Source organism: Myxocyprinus asiaticus, chromosome 6 (assembly GCF_019703515.2).
Source record: "Myxocyprinus asiaticus isolate MX2 ecotype Aquarium Trade chromosome 6, UBuf_Myxa_2, whole genome shotgun sequence".
In the NCBI taxonomy this organism is placed as follows: Eukaryota; Metazoa; Chordata; class Actinopteri; order Cypriniformes; family Catostomidae; genus Myxocyprinus; species Myxocyprinus asiaticus.
Window position 1 is genome coordinate 114,249 of NC_059349.1, and position 22,948 is coordinate 137,196.

Genomic DNA, 22,948 nt, shown 5'->3' on the forward strand with positions numbered 1-22,948 from the left:
TTACTGTTTAAGAACAAGGGGTGTAAATTGCTTGAGTAATTATACTTGATTACTATATTTAAATTTAATTTTGGAGGATCTGAAATTTTCTCGAGTGCAAATTAACCTAAATACTCGTACTTTTCCTTAATTATATTTCTAAAGTAAAAATAGAACTCTTAACAGCTTACAATTTTATTTAGACTGGAAAAGTACTTGTTACATTTTTGCAGATCGTTTTCTTTCGTCTACTGGACTGAATCCACCTTTCCACTGTCTCCGACAGATGATAGACCGGAAGTCAGTTATTTGTAATGGAAAGTCGCACGTGTGCATGCGTGGGGTTCCAATAATCGGATGCAGAATGTTCAGATCCGGTTTGAGCTTCTGATGTGTCAAAATATTTCAGCTCGTGCGACTAGACCGTATGCGACCATCCAACCATATGTGATGTATTCATTCAAAACGGTTATGCCCTAAACTTTATTTAAACTCCTGATACTTCTGCAGATTGGACGGCTATGAATGTAAATGTCAGAAATGATTATTCATGATGAAATTATATCACAAAAGGCATTTGTAATTAAGTGTACATGTGTCATTTATTTCTGCGCTTGCAAAATCATATTATAATAAGCTATATCTATGAATTTTTACTCATTTATTGAATTATTATAATTATTCGTATTAGTTTTGTTGTTGTCATTGTTAGGCTATTATTAATTACTTTATCATAATAGCTATAAAAAGTGATAATAGTGATAATAAAAAATGCAGAGTGAATTATTTTTATTTGCTCAAAGTTACACCCAGTAATTTAATGTGCTATCAAACCTCAGAAAACAATCTCACAAAACCAACAATATAACTAACTTTCTTGAAAGATTCATTTTTATTGACTATATGTCTCAAGTGACTGAGTACTCTGACATCACAATTTGTGTGTGTCTTCTCCAATGCAACAAATACAATCCATTTCAAGCAAATTGACAGTTCATCACAACTGCCACTAGGGGGAGAAATGTACCAGTTTCAGAGACAGTGAAAAGGCAGTTTAAAGGTGCACTCAGTAATTTAACCCCTAAAGACATGAGTTGTAATTTTGCAATATGTAGGAAATCATGACCACTCACATTAAAATGAAGACTCCAGTCATATCAGTAACCTTATAAAAGCTGTTTTATTCTACATGGAGAGGGTCTGCACACGGGATCTGCCATTTTAGAATCACATGACCAGCCGAATACTACACACTTAATCCCAATAACCATCCTGTTATCTGACACTTTCACTCACTGATTAAAGTAATCATGGCTGACTGTGAATACTACATTTCTGCAATAGCATCTGAAACTGAAAACTATTAATTTTAAATGATGCTGCATCCAAGCCGCTAGGTGTCAGTGTAAGTCCAAGATGACACAAAGACAGAAGTTACTGTGTGAACCTTTAACAGACCAATTAAACTGCGTTCTTGCGCAATTTACAGTTACGCTCAAAAGTTTGCATACCCTGGCAGAAATTGTGAAATTTTGGCATTGATTTTGAAAATATGACTGATCATGCAAACAAACTGTCTTTTATTTAAGCATAGTGATCATATGAAGCCATTTATTATCACATAGTTGTTTAGCTCCTTTTTAAATCATAATGATAACAGAAATCACCCAAATGGCCATGATCAAAAGTTTACATACCCTTGAATGTTTGGCCTTGTTACAGACACACAAGGTGACACACACAGGTTTAAATGGCAATTAAAGGTTAATTTCCCACACCTGTGGCTTTTTAAATTTCAATTAGTGTCTATGTATAAATAGTCAATTAATTTGTCAGCTCTCATGTGGATGCACTGAGCAGGCTAGATACTGAACCATGGGGAGCAGAAAAGAACTGTCAAAAGACCTGCGTAACAAGGTAATGGAACTATATAAAGATGGAAAAGGATGTAAAAGATATCCAAAGCCTTGAAAATGCCAGTCAGTACTGTTCAATCACTTATTAAAAAGTGGAACATTTGGGGATCTCTTGATACCAAGCCAAGGTCAGGTAGACCAAGAAAGATTTCAGCCATAACTGCCAGAAGAATTGTTCGGGATACAAAGAAAAACCCACAGGTAACCTCAGGAGAAATACAGGCTGCTCTGGAAAAGACGGTGTGGTTGTTTCAAGGAGCACAATACGAGGATACTTGAACAAAAATGAGCTACATGGTCGAGTTGCCAGAAGGAAGCCTTTACTGCACCAATGCCACAAAAAAAGCCTGGTTACAATATGCCCGGCGACACCTTGACATGCCTCACAGCTTCTGACACACTGTAATTTGGAGTGATGAGACCAAAATAGAGCTTTATGGTCACAACCATAAGCGCTATGTTTGGAGAGGGGTCAACAAGGCCTATAGTGAAAAGAATACCATCTCCACTGTGAAGCATGGTGGTGGCTCACTGATGTTTTGGGGTGTGTGAGCTCTAAAGGCACGGGGAATCTTGTGAAAATTGATGGCAAGATGAATGCAGCATGTTATCAGAAAATACTGGCAGACAATTTGCATTCTTCTGCACGAAAGCTGTGCATGGGACGCTCTTGGACATTCCAGCATGACAATGACCCTAAGCACAAGGCCAAGTTGACCCTCCAGTGGTTCTTGAGTGGCCATCACAGTCTCCTGACCTTAATATCATCGAGCCACGCTGGGGAGATCTCAAACGTGCGATTCATGCAAGACGACCAAAGACTTTGCATGACCTAGAGGCATTTTGCCAAGACGAATGGGCAGCTATACCACCTGAAAGAATTTGGGGCCTCATAGATAACTATTGATGCTAAAGGGGGCAATACACAGTATTAAGAACTGAGGGTATGCAGATTTTTGAACAAGGGTCATTTCATTTTTTTTCTTTGTTGCCATGTTTTGTTTTATGATTGTGCCATTCTTTTATAACCTACAGTTGAATATGAATCCCATAAGAAATAAAAGAAATGTGTTTTGCCTACTCACTCATGTTCTTTTTAAAAATTGTACATATATTACCAATTCTCCAAGGGTATGCAAACTTTTGCGCACAACTGTAAATGTTATTGTCTACAATCCACCAATGAAATCCATTTAAAATGCAATGTAATTGGCCACAACGTCCTCTCTCACACAATCTCTCGCTTGATTTTATTGTAACTAGGAAAAAACAAGTATATACTAGTGAATATTTTTTTTTACTTTGACTCAAGTAGTTTTTGGCTAGACACTTTGACTTTTAATTGAGTAAAATTTTCACTCAGTATTCCATACTTTCACTTAAATATAAGTACTTTTTATACCCCTGTTCAGAACACGCTGGTTTTTAGAGAAATACAGGCCAGATTTACTCGCCCTTTATAGGAGACTGCAACAGATATTCACACTTCAGGACAGCATTAGGCTGAGCTGTCTGATGGAATACTTAAATCCATTAAGATAAACACACTGTGCTCTTTATTTTCCAGAACATGTACATTCGATAGTGATTGGTGAAAACATATTTATCTTAACTAGTAGAGCAGGGCACTAGCGAGGTCAAGGTCATGAGTTTGACTCCAAGGGAACACACAAACTGGTAAACTTTATACCTTGAAAGCACTGTAAGCTGCTTAAGATAAATATAAATGATTGGTCAAAATAGTGCTGCTTAAACTTCTTTTGCTATACAGAGTGATATAAATCTAAAACCACAAGTCTCCATTCGTTCTCATTCTTCAAGGAAAATTCTACACTGAAATTCTACATCAGGGAAATAATTAATATATACATTTAAATAAAGTAAAAAGGTTACATTTGACAATAATACTCATAACTGACATTGAAATATGATTAGCCATTTGTTGCAAAACTGTTTGTCTTACCAAGCATATGATTGGCCACATGGACCTGAATGTCCCATTCACTGTAGAACACCATCTGACATTTGATGCACTGGTAAGTTTTCTAAACAGTGAAAAAAAGAGACATCAAATAAAAATTAACAGAGTTGGGCAATACTGCTGAAACTGATGAAAATGTCATTGTACCCATGCAATTGTACAAAAAATTTTGTCAAACCCTTTTAATCAAGTAAATGGCACTAACCCATAAATCTTATCTTTTTAATCAGTAATCATCAGTATTAAGGGAATAGTTCACCCAAAAATTACAATTCTGTCATTTACTCACCCTCATGTCGTTCCAAACCCCAACAGAACATAAAAGAAAATAATTTCATAATAATTTAATCCAGTCCTGTTGGCTGAATTCAATACAATGGCAGTAGAAAGGGACTCATTTTAATACTTAAGTACCCAAAAGTGACAAAAAATTAGGCCATACATAAATATTCCACTTTGTATGATGAATGGACCATTATTTAAGTTTTTTTTTAAAGTTTTCACTCTCAAATTAAATAAAATAATTGACAAACTATGTAAACAGAGCCGAATCCAATATGACAGCGACATCAATAACATCAAACATTATTGGTTCTTGCGTGTCTCATTAACAAACGTCATGTTGTCATGGTGCTGAAGTCGCCTCATTCAATTTTTTGAGTCACTGCATACTGCCATTGTATTGAATTTAACTGGATTAAATTACAATCAAATTATCTCCGCAGAACAAAGGAGTAAATTATGACAGACTTTTAATTTTTTGGGTGAACTATTCCTTTAATATATTGTAGAGCATGCACTGCATGTTTACCTCGTCACTTTGTGAGGGGCTAACTTGTGGCATAGGTGAGTCATCAGGGGTTCTTAGCAGAGCGCCCTCTGGTGTTTGGTCTCTGTGCACTGTCTGCAGGTGTGCTTGAAGCTCAGCCTCTGACTCAAACTTAACACTGCAGCTTGAACAACAGGTCTTATCAATAGAGGGTGATACTGATGAATATGATGAAGAAGAGGTGGCAGTCTTTCCCTTCACAGCACCAGGGCTATGGATGTCTCCTTGGCTCCATCCAGCAGCAGGACCTGTTGATGTTAGCTGCAACTGTTTCCCTCCATTTACAGTTAAGCTCTTGCTACCAGCAGCATTGACGCATAATGTACAAAGGCCATACATCAAACCATTAACATCAAGCTTCACCAACTCCTGCTTGGAATGGAACATTTTGAGACACGCAGCACACTTGAAGACTTTTTGGCTTTGATAGTGTTGAAGTTGTGTGGCAGCTGAGCATGCTGTCTGGTGATTTGTAGATGCCGCTCCAGTCTTTTGCATGTGAAAGGTGCTGTGGATCTTGAGCTCTAGTGTTGAGGTGACAGTTTGCATGCAGACCACGCAGCGGAAGCCAGTCAATGAGTTTTGCAAATCGGGATGCATCTGACAATGCTCCAGGAACACTTCCTCACTCTGCAGGGGTAACTTGCAGATTCGACAGCTTCCTGTGTCCAGACTTTTGCTGTGAGTGACCTTGTGCTCTGTCAGGGTGAGTAGTGAAGGGAAGCGCTCTCCACATATGGGACACATGTAGTGTTTGATGGGCCCTAGGTGTGTCTGCATGTGCTCCCGAAGGCCTCCTTCTGAGAAGAAAGTTCTAGAGCAGACATTGCATTTGTGGTTTCCCTTAACCATTTCTGCCTTTCTCTTGTGCATCACACTCTCTTCTGAACAAATGTTATGGTCACGAAGTTGGTGGTTGGTCAGGAGGGACTCCATGGTATAGGAAGCACCACAGATGTCACAGCTGTACATGACATCTGAAGTGTCAAAGTCTACTTCAATGCCATCATGACTGTTGTGTGACACCCCAGCACCAGTATCTCCATGTCTGTTGGCCAGAAATCCCTGAAAATCTGCATTATCTTTGGCAATGGAATCACCACTACCTGAACAAGATCCATTGGTGCTGCAGTTCTGGACCGTACCCTCAAACACACAATGCTTTTCACGTAGATGGCACTCTAACAAATGAACAGCATGGAAGGCCTTACAGCAAAAGTCACAATTGTACTTCTTGCTGTGGGTGGTAATGTGACACTGCAGCTCTACTTCAGTGCCAAAGGACTCAGTGCAAAAAATGCAACGGTGCGAGTGGCCCTGATTTTCCAGGTGACTATGTTTGATGTGCATTTGAAGGTCGGCCTCATGCCTGAAATCCCAGTTGCAGGAAGTGCAACGGTATACCTTCTTTTCATTACTGTGCTTTACTGAGAGGTGGAGTTGAGTGGACACTTTAGAATCAAACACCTCCTGACAGAGCGTACAGCGAAAAAACACAAAAGTGTGCATGTCAAGGAGGTGTTTCTGTAAGTCATCCACTGATGTGAATTGCTTGTCACAACTCTCACAGATGTAGTGCGTGGACATGTGGGTGAAATGAACTGTCACATGTTTCAGCAGAGACTCCTGGTTGGGAAAATCTTTTTTGCACTGTGGACAGGTTAACTGGGGCACAACGCTATCAAGGTGGGTCTTTAAATGTGTCTGAAAAAGGTCTAGTCTTGTGTACTTAGCAGCACACTGATTACAAATGAATTCATTTGAACGTAAACAAGTGCTGTTCGGATTGAATAATGGGAACTGTTCTACAGATACTGGAGAAGAAGGGCTGAGTACTCGCAGAGATCTTCTCCCATTGTTAATATAATTCAGAGCAAGAGGGATGTTCTTGTGGTTCTCCTTAATGTGCTTGTTAAGCTTCAGGACACTATTAAAAATGGGTGAGTTGGTGCAGTAAGAGCAAGAGTAGATCTCCACAATCGGATCTTTAGGAGTGACTGCTAAAGGAGAGTCATACTGCAAGCTCCTAGAGTCACAATGGGCCTGTCTGACATGTTTTTCTAGAGTGGCCTCAGTTAAGAATCCCATAAAGCACTTGGGGCAAAAAAATGCATTGCTTTCTTTGGACACAAGACTAGGAAAGCCATGTGAGCAGCGGATGTGCTCCTGCAGAGCATTCAAATCTCCAAACACCTCTGGGCAGAAGTTACACTGCAGCAGGGAGTCAGACAGGTTGGCAAATAACCCAGCGGGATCCTCGGCATTGTGGATCTGCTTCAGGTGCTCATTTAAATTACAAAGGGATGGAAGAATCTCCAAACACAATTGGCAGGTATGAGCCTGTTCTGGTTTATCAACATGCTTTGTCTTAAGGTGAATCTGCAGCACAGCAAGGCTTGAAAAAACTTGTTTGCTGCAGTAGATGCAGCTGTATGTAATTTTTCGCTGCTTAGAAGATCGGCCATTCATATCAGACACATTTTGGCTGGCCCTCTTTCTTCTCCCTCGTGTCTTGGGCACTGTAGAAACTGTCTCCACCATGGTCAAACTGTCAACAGATAGATTAGAGTCCGGGGTAGTGCTTGAAACAGATGTATATCCCATGGGCAACAGGGAGGGGCTATTGCTGGACTCTGGCAGTTGGTGGACATCCATGTGAGTGTACAACTCCTCAAGAGTGGGGAAGTGCTCAGAGCACACAGTGCACATGTTGTTCTTCCTGTCTCTGCAATACAACTGATCGATGTGGTTCATAAGCATTCCTTCGTCAGTGAATGGCTCATGACAGTAAATGCATTGCAGGCCTGGTTCTAGACTCCGTCTGCCAGGAGAAGAGCACTCTGGATGGCTTTCTGCAATGTGCTTCTGCAGTTCTTCAGTCATATTAAAACCCTCCTCACAGCGGCTGCATTTGCGTTTCCACCACTCTTGAGTGGCCCTCGTATTTGCCAAATCCTTTCCACGTTCATGCACCAGCATGCGCGCATGAAGTGATTTGCTGGACAAGAACCCCCTGCTGCACACAAAGCATTTATGGGACTTGTTAGCAGAATGCGTCTTCATATGGATCTTCAGATGATCGCTGCATGAGAAAGCAGAGTTGCAGTCTCCACAGTGGTACTTTTTGTCACCAGTATGAAGCTTGATGTGTCTGTTGCGGCTGCACTTGTGTTTGAACAAACGGCTGCAGTACGTGCAGCTGAAGGGAAGTTTATCTCTGTGACTCTGCTCGTGGCACTTTAGGAAGCTCAAGTGAGTGAAGGATTTAGAACAAAATTGGCACGGGTAGGGCAGGCCGGCGCCTCCTTCGTCCTCACCGTATTCATAGTGATTGGCATGGCCTGGAGACGTTTCGTCTTTAATAGATGGCGAGGATGCAGGCCAAGAGCAGGACAGGTCATCTTCTACATCAGTAAAATCTGTCAAAAAGACAAGATTGAATGCGTTACCTTTCTGTTTTGTGGTCTTCTAACAAACTGTATTTGTTACTCTCCTTTCAAAATGATATGCTTTTTATGTAATGTACAGAGAGAAATAAGAGAGAGAGGCACTGTTATGTACAACCCCAATTCCGAAAAAGATGGGACAGTATGAAAAATGCTAATAAAAACAAAAATGAGTGATTTGTAAATTATATTCACCCTTTGCTATATTGAGACCACCACAACTACACACAATATGATGTTTTACCTTGTGAATTTCATTGTTTTTTGAAAATGTACAGTAATTTCAAATCAGATGATTGCCAAAGTCATTTACATGGTGTAATCCAACAATACAAGTTTACATAAACAAAATCCTTCAACAACAACAACAAAAACAAAAAAATTAATGTGGCATTTGCCCATGTATTGATAATGCTAAGTCTTTTTTTTTTTTTTTTAAACTCCCGTTCACCATGGGTAACTTCAGCCAGTCAAATTTACAGTTGAAGTCAGAAGTTTACATACACCTTTACCAAATACATTTAAACTCAGCTTTTCACAATTCCTGACATTTAATCGTAGAAAACATTGCCTGTCTTAGGTCAGTTAAGATCACTACTTTATTTTTAGTTCACCCAAAAATAAAAATTCTCATTATTTACTCACCCTCATGCCACCCCAGATGTGTATGACTTTCATCTGCTGAACTCAAATTAAGATTATTAGAAGAATTTCTCAGTTCTGTAGGTCCATACAAGGCAAGTTAACGGGTGGCAACATTTTAAAGCTAAACAAACAAACATAAGTCAGCATAAAAGTAATCCATAAGACTCCAGTGGTTAAATCAGTATCTTCAGAAATGATGTGATAGGTGTGGATGAGAAACGGATCACTTTCACATTCTTCTCTGCATATCACCCCCTGCTGTCTAGCAAAAAATGACAAATATTGATCTGTTTCTCACCCACACCTATCATATCACTACTGAAGACATGGATTTAACCACTGGAGTCTTGTGGATTACTTTTATACTGCCTTTATGTGCTTTTTGGAGCATCAAAATTTTGGCCTACAGAGCTAAAATATTCTTCTAAAAATCTTAATTTGTGTTCTGCAGAAGAAAGGAAGTCATACACATCTGGGATGGCATGAGGGTGAGTAAATGAGGAGAGAATTTTCATTTTTGGGTAAACTATCTCTTTAAAGTGATAGCTGAGCCATAATTTAATATTCTGTCATAATTTCCCTACCCTCATGTTGTTCCAAACCAGTGTGATGCTTTGTAGTATGTGGAACACAAAATATGTTAGACAGAATGTTAGGGACTGACAGTCTCGGTCACCATTCACTTTCAAAATATGGAGAAAAAAAACATTCACTGAAAGTAAATAGTGACTCATGCAATCATTCTGTCTAATATCTCCTTACTGTGTGGCATGGAAGAAAGAAAGTCATACGGGTTTGGAACAACATGATGGTGAATGATGACAGAATTTCCATTAATAATAATAATAATAAAAATAATAATTCTGTAATACATGTTCAATGTGTATTATGTCATGGAATATAGGCGAGTAAACATCTATTATGTAATTTGTGAAATTTTGTTTCATTTGACCAGAGGACATTTCTCCAAAAAGTAAGATCTTTGTCCATGTGCACTTGCAAACTGTAGTCTGGCTTTTCGCAGCGGTTTTGGAGCAGTGGCTTCTTCCTTGCTGAGCAGCCTTTCAGGTTATGTCGATATAGGACTCGTTTTACTGTGGATATAGATACATGTATACCTGTTTCCTCCATCTTCACAAGGTCCTTTGGTGTTGTTCTGGGATTGATTTGCACTTTTCGCACCAAACTACGTTCATCCCTAGGAGACAGAATGCATCTCCTTCCTGAGCGCTATGATGGCTGCGTGGTCCAATGGTGTTTATACTTGCATACTATTGTTTGTACAGATGAACATGGTACCTTCAGGCATTTGGAAATTGCTCCCAAGGATGAACCAGACTTGTGGAGATTCCAAAAAACATTTCTGAGGTCTTGGCTGATTTCTTTTGATTTTCCCATGATGAAACTGAGTTTGAAGGTAGGCATTAAAATACATCCACAGGTACACATCCAAGTATGCTTACACATACAAGGAATTTGACTTGGTGACAGGAGTTTCCAGTGCACAAACCATACAGCAACAAGACAGGTGGTGGTCTAGTGGACTAAAGCACTGAACTGATAAGCGGAAGGTTGTTGGTTCAATCCCCACAGCCACCACCATTGTGTCCTTGAGCAAGGCACTTAACTCCAGATTGCTCCAGGGGGATTGTCCCTGTAATCAGGGAACTGTAAGTCGCTTTGGATAAAAGCATCTGCCAAAGACAGAGATAATAATAAAAAATAGAATAAAAATAAAAAGTGAATAGAAAATATAAGTATATATAGGAATACATAATAGGACTATATAATCTGATTTCATAGCTGCACCAAACCTGACAGTTACTGAGGTGCAGAGGACAGACTCAATGACTGCTGAGTAGAACTGTATCAGCAGCGCCTGTGGCAGGTTGAACTTCCTCAACTGGCAAAGGAAGTACAACCTCTGCTGGGCCTTTTTTTTTTGGTGAGTGTGTATATCGGGCCAAACGCGTGTTCGAATGCCACACTGCAACAGCTGGCTGATCAAATCACAGACAAAGAACAACAATACCCAGAGTCAGTTATTGTTATTCTTGGGGATTATAACAAAGCAAACCTCACACGTGAACTGCCCAAATACAAACAGCACATTACATGCCCAACCAGAGACAGAAACATACTGGATCACTGCTACACAACAATAAAGGATGCATATTGCTCCATTCCTAGAGCAGCTTTGGGACTATCTGATCACTGTCTGGTTCATCTTCTTCCAACCTACAGACAGAAATTAAAATCTGCTAAGCCTGTATTAAGGACTGTAAAGAGATGGACCTACGAAGCAGAGCTGGAACTACAAGCCTACTTTGACTGCACTGATTGGAGTGTTTTTGAGACTGCAGACACCAATCTGGACGAGCTCACAGATACTGTTACATCATATATCAGTTTTTGTGAGGATATGTGCATTCCTACTAGGACTTATTTAACAATGACAAACCATGGTTTACAGTGGAACTCAGGCAGCTTCGTCAGGCCAAAGAGGATGCTTCCAGAGTTGGGGATAAAGACTTGTACAATTAGGCCAGGAACACACTGAATAAGGGAATCAGAGTGGCTAAAAGAAGATACTCTGAGAAGCTGAAAAACAAGTTTTCAGCTAACGACCCTGCATCAGTGTGGAGTGGCATGAAACAACTTACGAATTACAGGACTCCTGCCCCCAACCTTGTGGCGGACCAACAACTGGCTGATGACCTGAATGTGTTCTACTGTAGATTTGAAAGGCCCAATCTCACATCACAAGAATACAAAGGACAGTTCGAACTGCTGAGAGGATTATTGGTTGCCCCCTGCCCCCCCTTCAAGAACTATACACTTCCAGAGTGAGGGAAAAGGCTGGAAAAATCACTCTGGACCCCACTCACCCTGCCCACTACCTTTTTGAACTGTTGCCTTCTGGCCGATGCTTCAGAGCTCTAAATTGCCCCATTGAGCAATAACTATGTGCAATACACAGTTTAGTCTTTCTTATATTTATCCAACACATCCAACCTCTTCTGCCATTTCATTCCTCTGAGAAAAACAAAACAAAAACAAAAACCATTTGCACTGTACATAACAGATTTGTATTTACACTGTACATAACAGATCGTATTAGATTTGCACTACCCATGTGTATGTGTGTATGTATGTATGTGTGTGTCTGTATATATGTGTAAAATTAGTTTTATTTTTTATTTTTTATTATTATCTATGTCTTGCTGCTGTTTTTGTATTGTTTTTTTTATTGTTGTACACTGGAAGCTGCTGTCACCAAGACAAATTCCTTGTATGTGTAAGCATACTTGGCAATAAAGCTCATTCTGATTCTGATTAGAAACTTTGTGGAACCATTAGATCTTCCTAAACTGATGATTGAGCAAAAAACACTCTTGATTCTGAGATAACCTTGGAGGAGCTTGACGAGGTAATTAAGTCCCTACCTACTGGCAAGGCTCTGGGGACAGATGGTTTTGCAGAATAATTTTTTAGATCCTATGCTACAGAACTGGCTCCACTTTTGTTAGAAGTTTATACTGAAACATTAAAGAATGGAAAGCTTCCTCCAACCATGACACAAGCCAAGATCAGTCTGATTCTTAAAAAGGACAAAGATCCAAGCGAGTGTAAAAGTTACCATCCAATCTCCCTGATCCAACTAGATGTAAAAATATTGTAAAAAATTTTGGCTAACTGATTAAGTAAAGTTATGACATCTCTTATACATATAGATCAGGTGGGATTTATTCGGGGCCATAGCTCTTCTGATAACATCAGACGTCTCATCAATATCATGTGGTCAGTAGCGAATGATCAATCTCCAGCCGCTGCCATCTCACTTGACGCTGAAAAGTCATTTGATATGGTAGAATGGGATTATCTTTTTAAAATTTTGGAAATGTATGGGTTCAGGAGTACATTTATTGGTTGGATTAAGTTACTTTATAGACACCCTGTAGCAGTGGTACAAACAAATGGATTAATTTCAGATTATATTACTCTGGATAGGGGCACTCTTTCCCTTTTATTGTTCTGTCTTGCCCTGGAACCATTAGCAGCCGCAATAAGGGGGAGGATGATTTTCCAGGGGTGGTGGCGGGAGGTGTGGCGCATAAGCTTCTGCTTTACGCAGATGATATTTTATTATTTGTCTCTGAACCTACTAGATCTATGCCTTGCCTCCACAGAATTATTCATTCCTTTTCCAAGTTCTCAGGATACAAAGTTAATTGGTCTAAATCTGAAGCTTTGTCTCTGACAGCATACTGTCCAGTAACAGCTTTCCTGCCGGGCGCCTTCCAATGGCCCAAACAGGACATTAAGTATTTGGGGATTTTATTCCCAGCAAATTTGTCTGATTTGGTTAGTGTTAATTTTGACCCTTTAATAAAAAGATTTTCGAGCGATGTGGGCAGGTGGCTTCATTACATTTATCGATGATTGGGAAGGTTAATGTTATTAAAATGAATTGTATTCCAAAATGTAACTACCTGCTACAATCTCTCCCTGTAGATGTCCCCCTCTCTTATTTCAAGCAATTTGATAACATAGCGAAGTCCTTCATTTAAATGTCCCAGATTGCATTTTAATAAGTTACATAGGCCGATTGACAAAGGAGGGCTAGGCCTACCCAAGATTTTGTTTTATTACTATGCGTTCAGTCTCAGACATTTGGCTCATTGGTCACTTCCACCTGAGAGAGCCCCTCCCTGGTTTGTTATTGAACAGGCAGTTCTTGCCCCTATTCCGCCATTACAAAGCATCTCTATCAAACTAATCGGAAAAGTTAAGTTACACCCCGTTATTTCGCATTTACACTTGATATGGACTAAAGTGTCCAGATTGTTTAAATTGGACACTTACTTAAATGTTGCCTCGAGCATATGGCAGAACCCAAGATTATGTATTGGCAAGTCCCTTTTCTGCTGGCCAGAGTGGATTGTGAGGGGGGTTGCTACACTCGGTGACCTATATGAAAGTGGAGTGTTGAGATCGTTTGAAAACTTGGTCCAACATTTTGGGATCCCCAGACCTCAGTTTTATAGATATTTACAATTGCGCCACCTGCTTTGTACTATTTTTGGGAGTAGCACACACCCCCCCTAAGGAGGCAGATGCTTTGGGAGAGGTGATTGTGGCTTTTGGAAAAGGTCATGAGGCATCAGTGTACTACTCCATGTTAATTCAGAGTATGGGGGATGGAGCTTTAACTTCTATTAAGAGATTATGGGAGAAAGATTTGAATTTGGTATTGGAGGATGGAGTGTGGACTAAGATTCTGAAAAATGTTAAGTCTGCATCTAGAGTTGCAAGGGTTTGCCTTATTCAGATCAAGATTTTATATAGATTCTGTTGGACCACTCTAGACTGTATAGTCTTGGGGGTGCGTTAAGTTCAAAGGGTTTTGGTTGAGAATTCAGAATTTTGTATGTGATGTCTTGGGCACTCAGGTTTCGTTTTGCCCCAGACTCTGTATTTTGGGAGATGGGGCAGAAATTAATGTGGAGAATAAACATGTGGAGGATTGGGTCCTAACCTTTGTTATGGTCGCCAGACAGGTGATTTTGAGGGGTTGAAAGTCGGTTGGAGCACCCCCGTTTCAGGAGTGGTGCTCGGAGATGGGGAGGGTGGCAGCCTTAGAAGAGGGGTCTTATAGAAGACTAGGGAATCCGGATTTGTTTGTAAGAAAATGGAGTGGATATTTAGCATTCTTGGAGGGTCTCGGGTTGAATAATATTATTATAAAATAGCTTGATTTGAATTTTGAATTTTTCAAAATATATTATATTTTAAATGTAGAGTTATTATATTTTAATAACATACTGCTATTAAACTCTGTACTGCAGCAAAATCTGTAGTCACACCAGGAGACCAACCCTGATCCCAAACGGGAAACAACCACAACTGGAGCCTGAAGATGATGATCCGGTAACACTTTACAATAAGGTTTCATTTGTCAACATTAGTTAACATAAACTACCAATGAACAATACCTTTACTGCATTTATTAATCTTGGTTAATGTTAATTTAAAAATACATAATTACATTTTAAATATCAAAACATTAATTCTGGTAACAATTGTATTTTGGATTAATAAATGGTGTAAAAATCTATTGTTCATTGTTAGTTCATGATACCTAATACATTTACTAATGTTAACAAATGGAACTTGATTGTAAAGAGTTACCGATGATCCCTCTTCATCTGCCCCACCTCCAAAGCAGCAGAGAGGATCTGCTCTAGTAGACATTCTTGGGAAGACACTTAGTACTGATCTATGACAGCATTTGTGAATTAATTGTAACATTAAGACTTTTAATAAAGGCCAACAAATAAAATATAAAGTAAAAAAAACAAAAAAAAATAAAAATAAAAATCAGATGTTAAGTTTAAAGATCTTTTTTTACACTTTTAAAACAAGTGCTTTGCCCAGGTGTACTTCCCTAAAGATAATTTTTTTTATTCCAAACTCTCCTTTGGCTGGGGTTTTGTGCTTGTCACATAATATTTTTTTATGGATAGTGTGTGAATAGAGACACAAGTCAGGCCATGTGAGGGGAGAAACAAGCCCTGTTCATTCTTGTTCATTGTATTTTCGGATTTTTTTGCCTTTGACAAGTAAGTGACAGCTTTATAGGTCACATTCAGATAAAGGACAGTGTTTTCCATCATGGTCTATTTTTATCCATCATATAAGTTTAAATATTCCTGATACAGAGTTTATTTGATGTTGTCTAGATATAGTCAACATTTCCAGTTAAAGATGACAATACATGGCAAGCGCAAGTCTGAAGAAACAGGTGTTCTTTTAAATAATTTGCAGAGTTGGGGCACATACATTTAAAAGTTTCTGGACGAGAGCGGCAGAGCACATATGGGATCTCTTTCACACACACATATAAAGCATACACGTGAGAATGAGTGGGCGGCCGAGCGAGAGAGAGAGAGAACATGTAAAAAAAGTTTACTTTGAAAGAATGCACTCTCTGCCGCGCTCAGCCAGAATAATCACATAAGGACATGTAAACACGTTAAAACAGATGCGCAGTATCAAATACACAGAATGTTTGATAGTCCTAGCTGTAGCCAATTTTGAAATCAAAATCAAAATAATTTTGAAATCATTTGAAATAATTTATTCAGGTCAGAAAAAGAGGACATGTCCAGGAAAAAGAGGATGTACACCATAGTGGCAAACAAATAAGAAAATCTATCAGTTTTTATCGAAATTGGCCAGGAAATATCTATGTATTCCAGGGACCAGTGTTTCTGTAAAGAGAGTGTTCTTCACTGCAGGAGACATACAGCTCAAGGGAGCACACTCACTCCTTAGCATTTGGACCAACTGCTCTTTTTGATTAAAAACATTGTCATGTCCAAATAGGTCTCAAAGATCCAGTAGACAAAAAACAAAAAAGCAGCACAATTTACACTTTATTTTGATTGTATTTGTGTTTTATTTATTGTTACAATATTCTTTATTAATATATTTTGCTTTAATTCATTGAAGTTAATTTTAAGTTGCAAGAACTTGATATTATTATATATTGTATGTTCAGTGAACATTAGAAATCATTGTACAGCTCTCAAAAGGATGCTTTTTTTAAACTTTTTTTTTTTAAAGTTCAAAAAGTCAAATTTAAAAAGACTTATTTGAGGGTCAGTATTGTTTATGTCCACAAATGAACGGTTCACATACAAATTATTTCAGGCACTTTTATATTCATTCAAAAATGCATTTGGTGATTTGGTATTGGTTAACAGTTCTCTGAAATCTCATGAAGAAGAATGAGAAATAGTGAGTAATCGCAATACACCAAAAATAAAGATTCACATTAATATTGCATCGTGACATAGATTTCGATATAATATCATATCGCCAGTTACCTCGTGATTCTCCCCCCTACTTTACGCTTCCTCATAGCTAAGAATGTTTAATTTTGTACCATCAACATGACAGCCAGTTCAGATGGCCAATTACTGGCTCTTTAGCTGTGATTGTATCATGCTGACCTAAATTCCCTGATCGTTCAGAAAAAAATATCTTCAAGAATCAAGCCAAACATCACTAGAAATGAGCAACGTTCCTGTAGCTCAACTGGTAGAGCATGCTGCTAGCAATGCCAAAGTTGTGGGTTGACCTTGCCTTGACATACTGTTAAAATGTAAAGCTTATATAATGTAAATCGCTTAGGATAAAAGAGTCTGTTAAACTCATGAATTTAAATCTACCGTTAAACTCTCTTGTTTTTTAAACAATGTTAGCTTGCTGCCTTAAGCCAAGTGCACCCTACATTACTGAAAGCCGTTACCCTGCACGCACTTAAAGACTCAGTCTCTTTACTTCTCTCAACTGACAGCAGACTGAAGTTCTAAATGAAACTAAATTTCCTGATTTTTTTTTCTCACAAAAACTCACATAGCAACGGGAACGTTTATTTGTGATAACATGTTAACAATCAACATGAAGGATGGGCTTGCAGTCGTTTTTCACACTGATTTGTACAGAATGGGGGAATGACTCATCAGACAGATTTTCCAACAGGTTTGAGCAACAGGTTTGTCTCAGAAGTGCATAAACTACAGACGATGGGCATGCGCTACGATATGAGACTTCCTTTTACAGACTAGTTGCCAGTTGAAAACATCTAATGTGATGAGTTTGAGTCATGAAGTGCACTTGTCTTTACAGATTGAGGCAACATGCTGATTCTGTTGCTCTTGTTTAGCTTTGTAAAACAATGTATTATTACAAATTTTCCTCTTATTACTTACATATTATATGGTAATCAATATAACACTGTAGATTGGAACAGAATGCTGGTTCTCGAGACAAAGCGTCATTTCCTTAAAAGCACCGCCACCAAAAATTATTATAGCTCGATACAAAAAATATATAAACATACTGGTCGACCCTGCTTATTGCCTAGTCAGTTGTTGGATGACTACTCGATTAGTCGTCTGTCCTGACTAATGATAGACTGATAAATCAGCAAGGCTGATAAATCGGCCATCCAATATTTGGCAATTTTGAGATTATTTAGCCAAAAACTATCCATTTAGCCAATTAACAGCTCTTCATTGTTGGTTCCAAAATAGACCAACAGCCTTGTCAATGGATAATAAATATTTTGTGTCTACACATTTTTTGCACATTTTGTGTAAATGTACAGTGACAAGTGGTATGTGAGCACTTTGGATTTACCTGCATTTACTGTATGTGTAGTCTTAAAATCTGATTTGATCATCTAAGTTACAATAATGAACAAACACAATCTTTTTAACTAATAACAGACAAATCATTGTGTTGTTCTAGTATATATTGCTCGCCGCTCCCCCGGTCCTCAGCCGCTCCCCCGTCGCCTGGTGGATGGCAACGGCTCCTCCACTTCCTGGCGGATAGCAACGGCTCCTCCTTCTCCTGGTGGATGGCAGCGGCTCCTCCGTCTCCTGGCGGTTGGCAGCGGTGAGTTCTCATGAACAGCATGCCCTTTCTCCTTTCCCAGGTTTCGGTACCAATGTAATGGAGTTCAAGGAATGCAGGGGGAGGTGGAAGCTGGGACCATAGATGTAGACATTTATTCTCACTTAAACATAACATAAAACAACTCCACATGCTGCTTCCCTGCAGACACGTCGAACACACAAACACACAGCTCTGTGCATCTCTCTCTCCCCATCTGCCACTGTCTCCTCTCCTTAAATACTCCTGCCTCTCATCCCTGGAACATGAGACCAGTGTGGCGCACAAGTGGAACTCGTTCATAACTTATCTTCCCAGTCTCGCTCAGCCCAGACGCCGCTCGGCTCCGCCCTGCTCGCCACAACATCATTCAAACATTCAGAGTGTTCGTTGAAGAGTATGTGAATCTCTAGTCTAGGCTAATGATGTCAACAACAGCTAATTAGAGTCAGGAGTTGTAAAACTTGGCATCCAATTAATGAAATGAGATTGGAGGTGTGGGTTAGAGCTACTTTGACTTTATAAAAAGCACTCAAACATTTTGAGTTTGCTATTCATGAGAAGCATCTGCTGATGTGGACCATGCCTTCCAAAAAAAGAGGTCTCAATCAAGAATTGTTGTTTTGCATGAAGCTTGAAAGGGTTAAAAAGTTATCTCAAAGAGCTTAAATATTCATCCGTCCACAGTTAGACACATTTCTATAAATGGAGATGATTTAGTACTGTGGCTACTCTCTCTAGAAGTGGCTGTCCAGCCAAAACGACTCAAAGGGCATACCGCAGAATGCTCAATGAGGTAAATAAATAAAATAAACCTAGAGTGACTGCTAAAGACTTGAAGGGATCATTGGAACTGTTTAACATCTCTGTTCATGAATCTTCTATCCGGAAAACATTAAACAGGCATGGTATCCATGGCAGTACACCAAGAAGGAAGCCACTGCTTTCCAACAAAAACATTGCTGTGCACCTGTGGTTTGCCAAAGACCACCTTGACACTCCACAATGCTACTGGGAAAATGTTTTGTGGACTGATGAAACTAAGGTTGAATTGTTTGGGAAGAACATGCAGCATTACGTATGGTGTAGAAAGGCCACTGCATACCAACATGAAAACATCATTCCAATAGTGAAATACAGTGGAGGGAGCATCATGATTTGAGGCTGCTTCGGGGCCTGGACCACTTGCCATCATCGAGGGAAAAATTAATTTCCAAGTTTATCAAGATATCCTAAAGGATCATGTCAGGATGGCTGTACACCAGCTGAAGCTCAGAAGAAGTTGGGTGATGCAGCAGGACAATGACCCTAAACATCGAAGTAAATACACTATAGAATGGATAAAAAAAAAGAACATTTACCTTTTGGGGTGTCTCAGTCAGAGCCCAGACCTTAACCCAATAGAGATGATGTGGAATGACCTCAAGAGAGCCGTTCACACCATATATCCTAAGAATATGGCTGAGCTAAATAGTTCTGTGTGGAAGAATGGTCCAAAATTCCTTCTGAACATTGTGAAGGTCTAATCTGCAGCAACCATAAATGACTAGTTGAGGTTATTGCTGCCAAAGGAGGATAGACCAGTTATTAAATCCAAGGGTTCATTTACCTTTTCCACCGCACTGTGAATGTTTAACAGGATGTGTTCAGTAAAGACATGAAAGATTATAAATGTTTGTTTGTTGTTAGCTTAAGCATATTGTGTTTGTCTATACTTGTTACTTTGATGAAGATGAGATCACATTTGATGACCAATGAATGCAGAAAACTTCCTGGTTACTTGCGTAACCTCCATTCCCTGATGCAGGGAACAAGACGTTGTGTCAATGTAGTGACACTAGGGGTCACTCTTGGGAGCCCGAGACACCACTGGTCTTTGATAAAAGGCCAATGAAAATTGGCAAGTGGTATTTCCAGTAGCTGGTATGCAACCACTCATTCAGGTTTTGTGCTGAGGAGCTGAGACAAGGTCCCGGCCATTTCAGCGGGTAGTTCAGCGTTGTGGCAGGAGGGACACAACGTCTCGTTCCTTCCATCAGGGAACGGAGGTTACGCAAGTAACTAGGACGTTCCCTATCTGTCACTCCCTCGACGTTGTGTTGATGTAGTGACACTAGGGGTCCCTATACGAAATGCCGCAACTGGCTGAACTGTGTTATGTGAACTGGCGGTGTGTGATGGGCAGACCACTGTGTGCCTTGTAGCCAGCGCACCAGGCCAACACGTAACCTTGCCAACACTGTTATGAGTGTCGAACAGCCCTTTGGGGACAAGTCGACTACCCAAAAGATAGAGACGGGCTAGCCCAGTCGTGGCCTCTTATCCTCTTTTTTTTCCTCTCCCCAAAAAAAAGGAATTAACCGACTAGGGCCACCAGGTCTAGTCAGAGGGGTGTCACTCCCAAGGGGAAGACACCGCGGAGACCACACCCCGCTCAAAGGGTGGGGAGGGGGGTATTTTGAGTGGAAATACATCACATGGTCTTGCCGAGCTTTGACAGAAGTATGTCATGTGAAGTCCCATGGTAGGTCCTACCCTGTGGGGGAGGAGTTTCTACAAGCATGGTGACTGGGGCAGAGGGGCCTCTGCCCAAGGAAGACGCAGTTTACCAAAAGGGAAACGAATTAACGGAAGATATACTTTGCATGGGGTTACCTACGGGGAACCACCACTTGCAGAGCACCTACCCCAGTACAGGGCTTAGTTAGCACGTGTACTGAGCCAGCAGCGAGTTTCTCCGCAAACTCATCTGCCACAGGGCTCGGAGGAAATCAACCATGGAACACAGTTTGTGAACACTACTGGGAGTCAACGGCGCACGTCTTCAGCTCAGGGGAGGTGAAAGGCTCTATGCGCAAGCGATACATCCAGCCGAACTTACCTGCTTGTGCATGCCACTACACGGGACGAAACCGGTTCCACCCGGAGATTGTAGAACCTCACAAAGGTGTTGGGTGTTGCCCAGCCTGCTACTCTGCAAATGTCTGTTAGAGAGGCACCACTGGTCAAGGCCCAGGAGGCCGCTACACCCCTGGTAGAATGGGCTCGTAGCCCTACCAGGGGCGGCACATCCTGGGCGTGATATGCCATTGTTATGGCGTCAATGAGCCAGTGAGCGATCCTCTGCTTGGAGACAGCGCTTCCTTTCCGCTGCCCACCAAAGCAGACAAAGAGCTGCTCAGAGACTCTAAAGGTCTGAGTACAATCCAAATAGATGCGTAAAGCACGCACCGGACACAGCAATGTCAGGGCTGGGTCTGCCTCCTCCTGGGGCAGCGCTTGCAGGTTTACCACCTGGTCCCTAAAAGGGGTCGTGGGAACCTTGGGCACATAGCCCGGTCGGGGTCTCAGGATCACATGAGAGAAGCCCGGACCAAACTCCAGGCGCGTTTCGCTGACAGAGAATGCTTGCAGGTCTCCTACCCTCTTGATGGAAGTGAGCGCAGTCAGGAGGGCAGTCTTCAAAGAGAGTGCCTTAAGCTCAGCTGACTGCAATGGTTCAAAGGGGGCTCTCTGTAGACCCTGAAGAACTACAGAGAGGTCCCATAAGGGAATGAGGCATGGTCTGAAGGGATTCAACCTCCTGGTGCCTCTCAGGAACCTGATGATCAGGTCATGCTTCCCTAAGGACTTACCGTCCACTGTGTCATGGTGTGCCGTTATAGCGGCTACATACACCTTCAAGGTGGAGGGGGACAGCTTCCCTTCCAACCTCTCCTGCAGGAAGGAAAGCACCGATCTGACTGCACATCTCTGGGGGTCTTCGCATCGGGAAGAACACCACTTAGCGAACAGAAACCACTTAAAGGCATACAGGCACCTTGTGGAGGGGGCCCTAGCCTGAGTGATCATGTCTACCACTGCAGGTGGTAGACCGCTTAAGTCTTCCACGTCCCATCCAGGGGCCAGACATGGAGATTCCAGAGATCTGGTCACGGGTGCCAGATGATGCCCCGTCCCTGAGAAAGAAGGTACTTCCTCAGCGGAATTCGCCGGGGGGGCTGTTGCAAGGAGCGTGAGGTCCGAGAACCATGTCTGGGTGGGCCAGTAGGGTGCTACCAGGACGACCTGCTCCTCGTCCTCCCTGACCTTGCACAGGGTCTGTGCAAGTAGACTGTAACAATCACATTTTAATATACAATACCAGCTAAATTCTCACAACACCAAGTAGTATCACGATACTAATTTTGTTTCTTATAGTGCGGCAGTGAGTTTTCTGTTATTGTGTAACTTTGTAACAGTTTATGCAAAGACAATGTAATCCTTTTCAAATCAACCAAAGTCATGAAGAAAAATACTTAGAAAAGCTTAATTTTTTGGCAAAGTGATCAGCAATTTATTTCCATAACATACCGAATGTTAACATTTTACAATATATTGCATAATGTATTAGGTATCATGAACTAACAATGAACAATATATTTTTACGGGATTTATTAATCTTAGTTAATGGTAGTTTATAAAAATACAACTGTTCATTGCTAGTTCATCTTACATAACGTATTAACTAATGTTAGCGTATACTTATACTTGATAATAACTAATAAATCATTAACAAATATTATATAATGTTTAACAGATCATTAGTTAATGTATATTTAAATAGAAATATGAGAGATTATGCTTGTTAATGTTTACAAATGAATTTAAATAGCATTAACTAATGATCTGCTAAGCGTTATCT

The 22,948-nt window shown here is 40.4% G+C and overlaps 1 protein-coding gene across 4 annotated transcripts in view; it reads right to left on the bottom strand.

Moving 5' to 3' along the window:
• Positions 1-22,948, bottom strand: part of LOC127442853 (zinc finger protein 521-like) — a 263,975-nt gene that overhangs the window by 114,119 nt on the left and 126,908 nt on the right. For all 4 annotated transcript variants that reach the window (XR_007897530.1, XM_051701091.1, XM_051701090.1 and 1 more), the window contains 2 exons: positions 4,688-8,124; positions 3,859-3,940 (listed from right to left, as the gene is read on the bottom strand). Coding sequence is in view for 3 of the 4 variants with exons in the window: in XM_051701090.1 (XP_051557050.1) it covers positions 3,859-3,940; positions 4,688-8,124 (3,519 nt within the window). In the remaining variant the exon portion in view is untranslated. The remainder of the gene's footprint in view (positions 1-3,858; positions 3,941-4,687; positions 8,125-22,948) is intronic.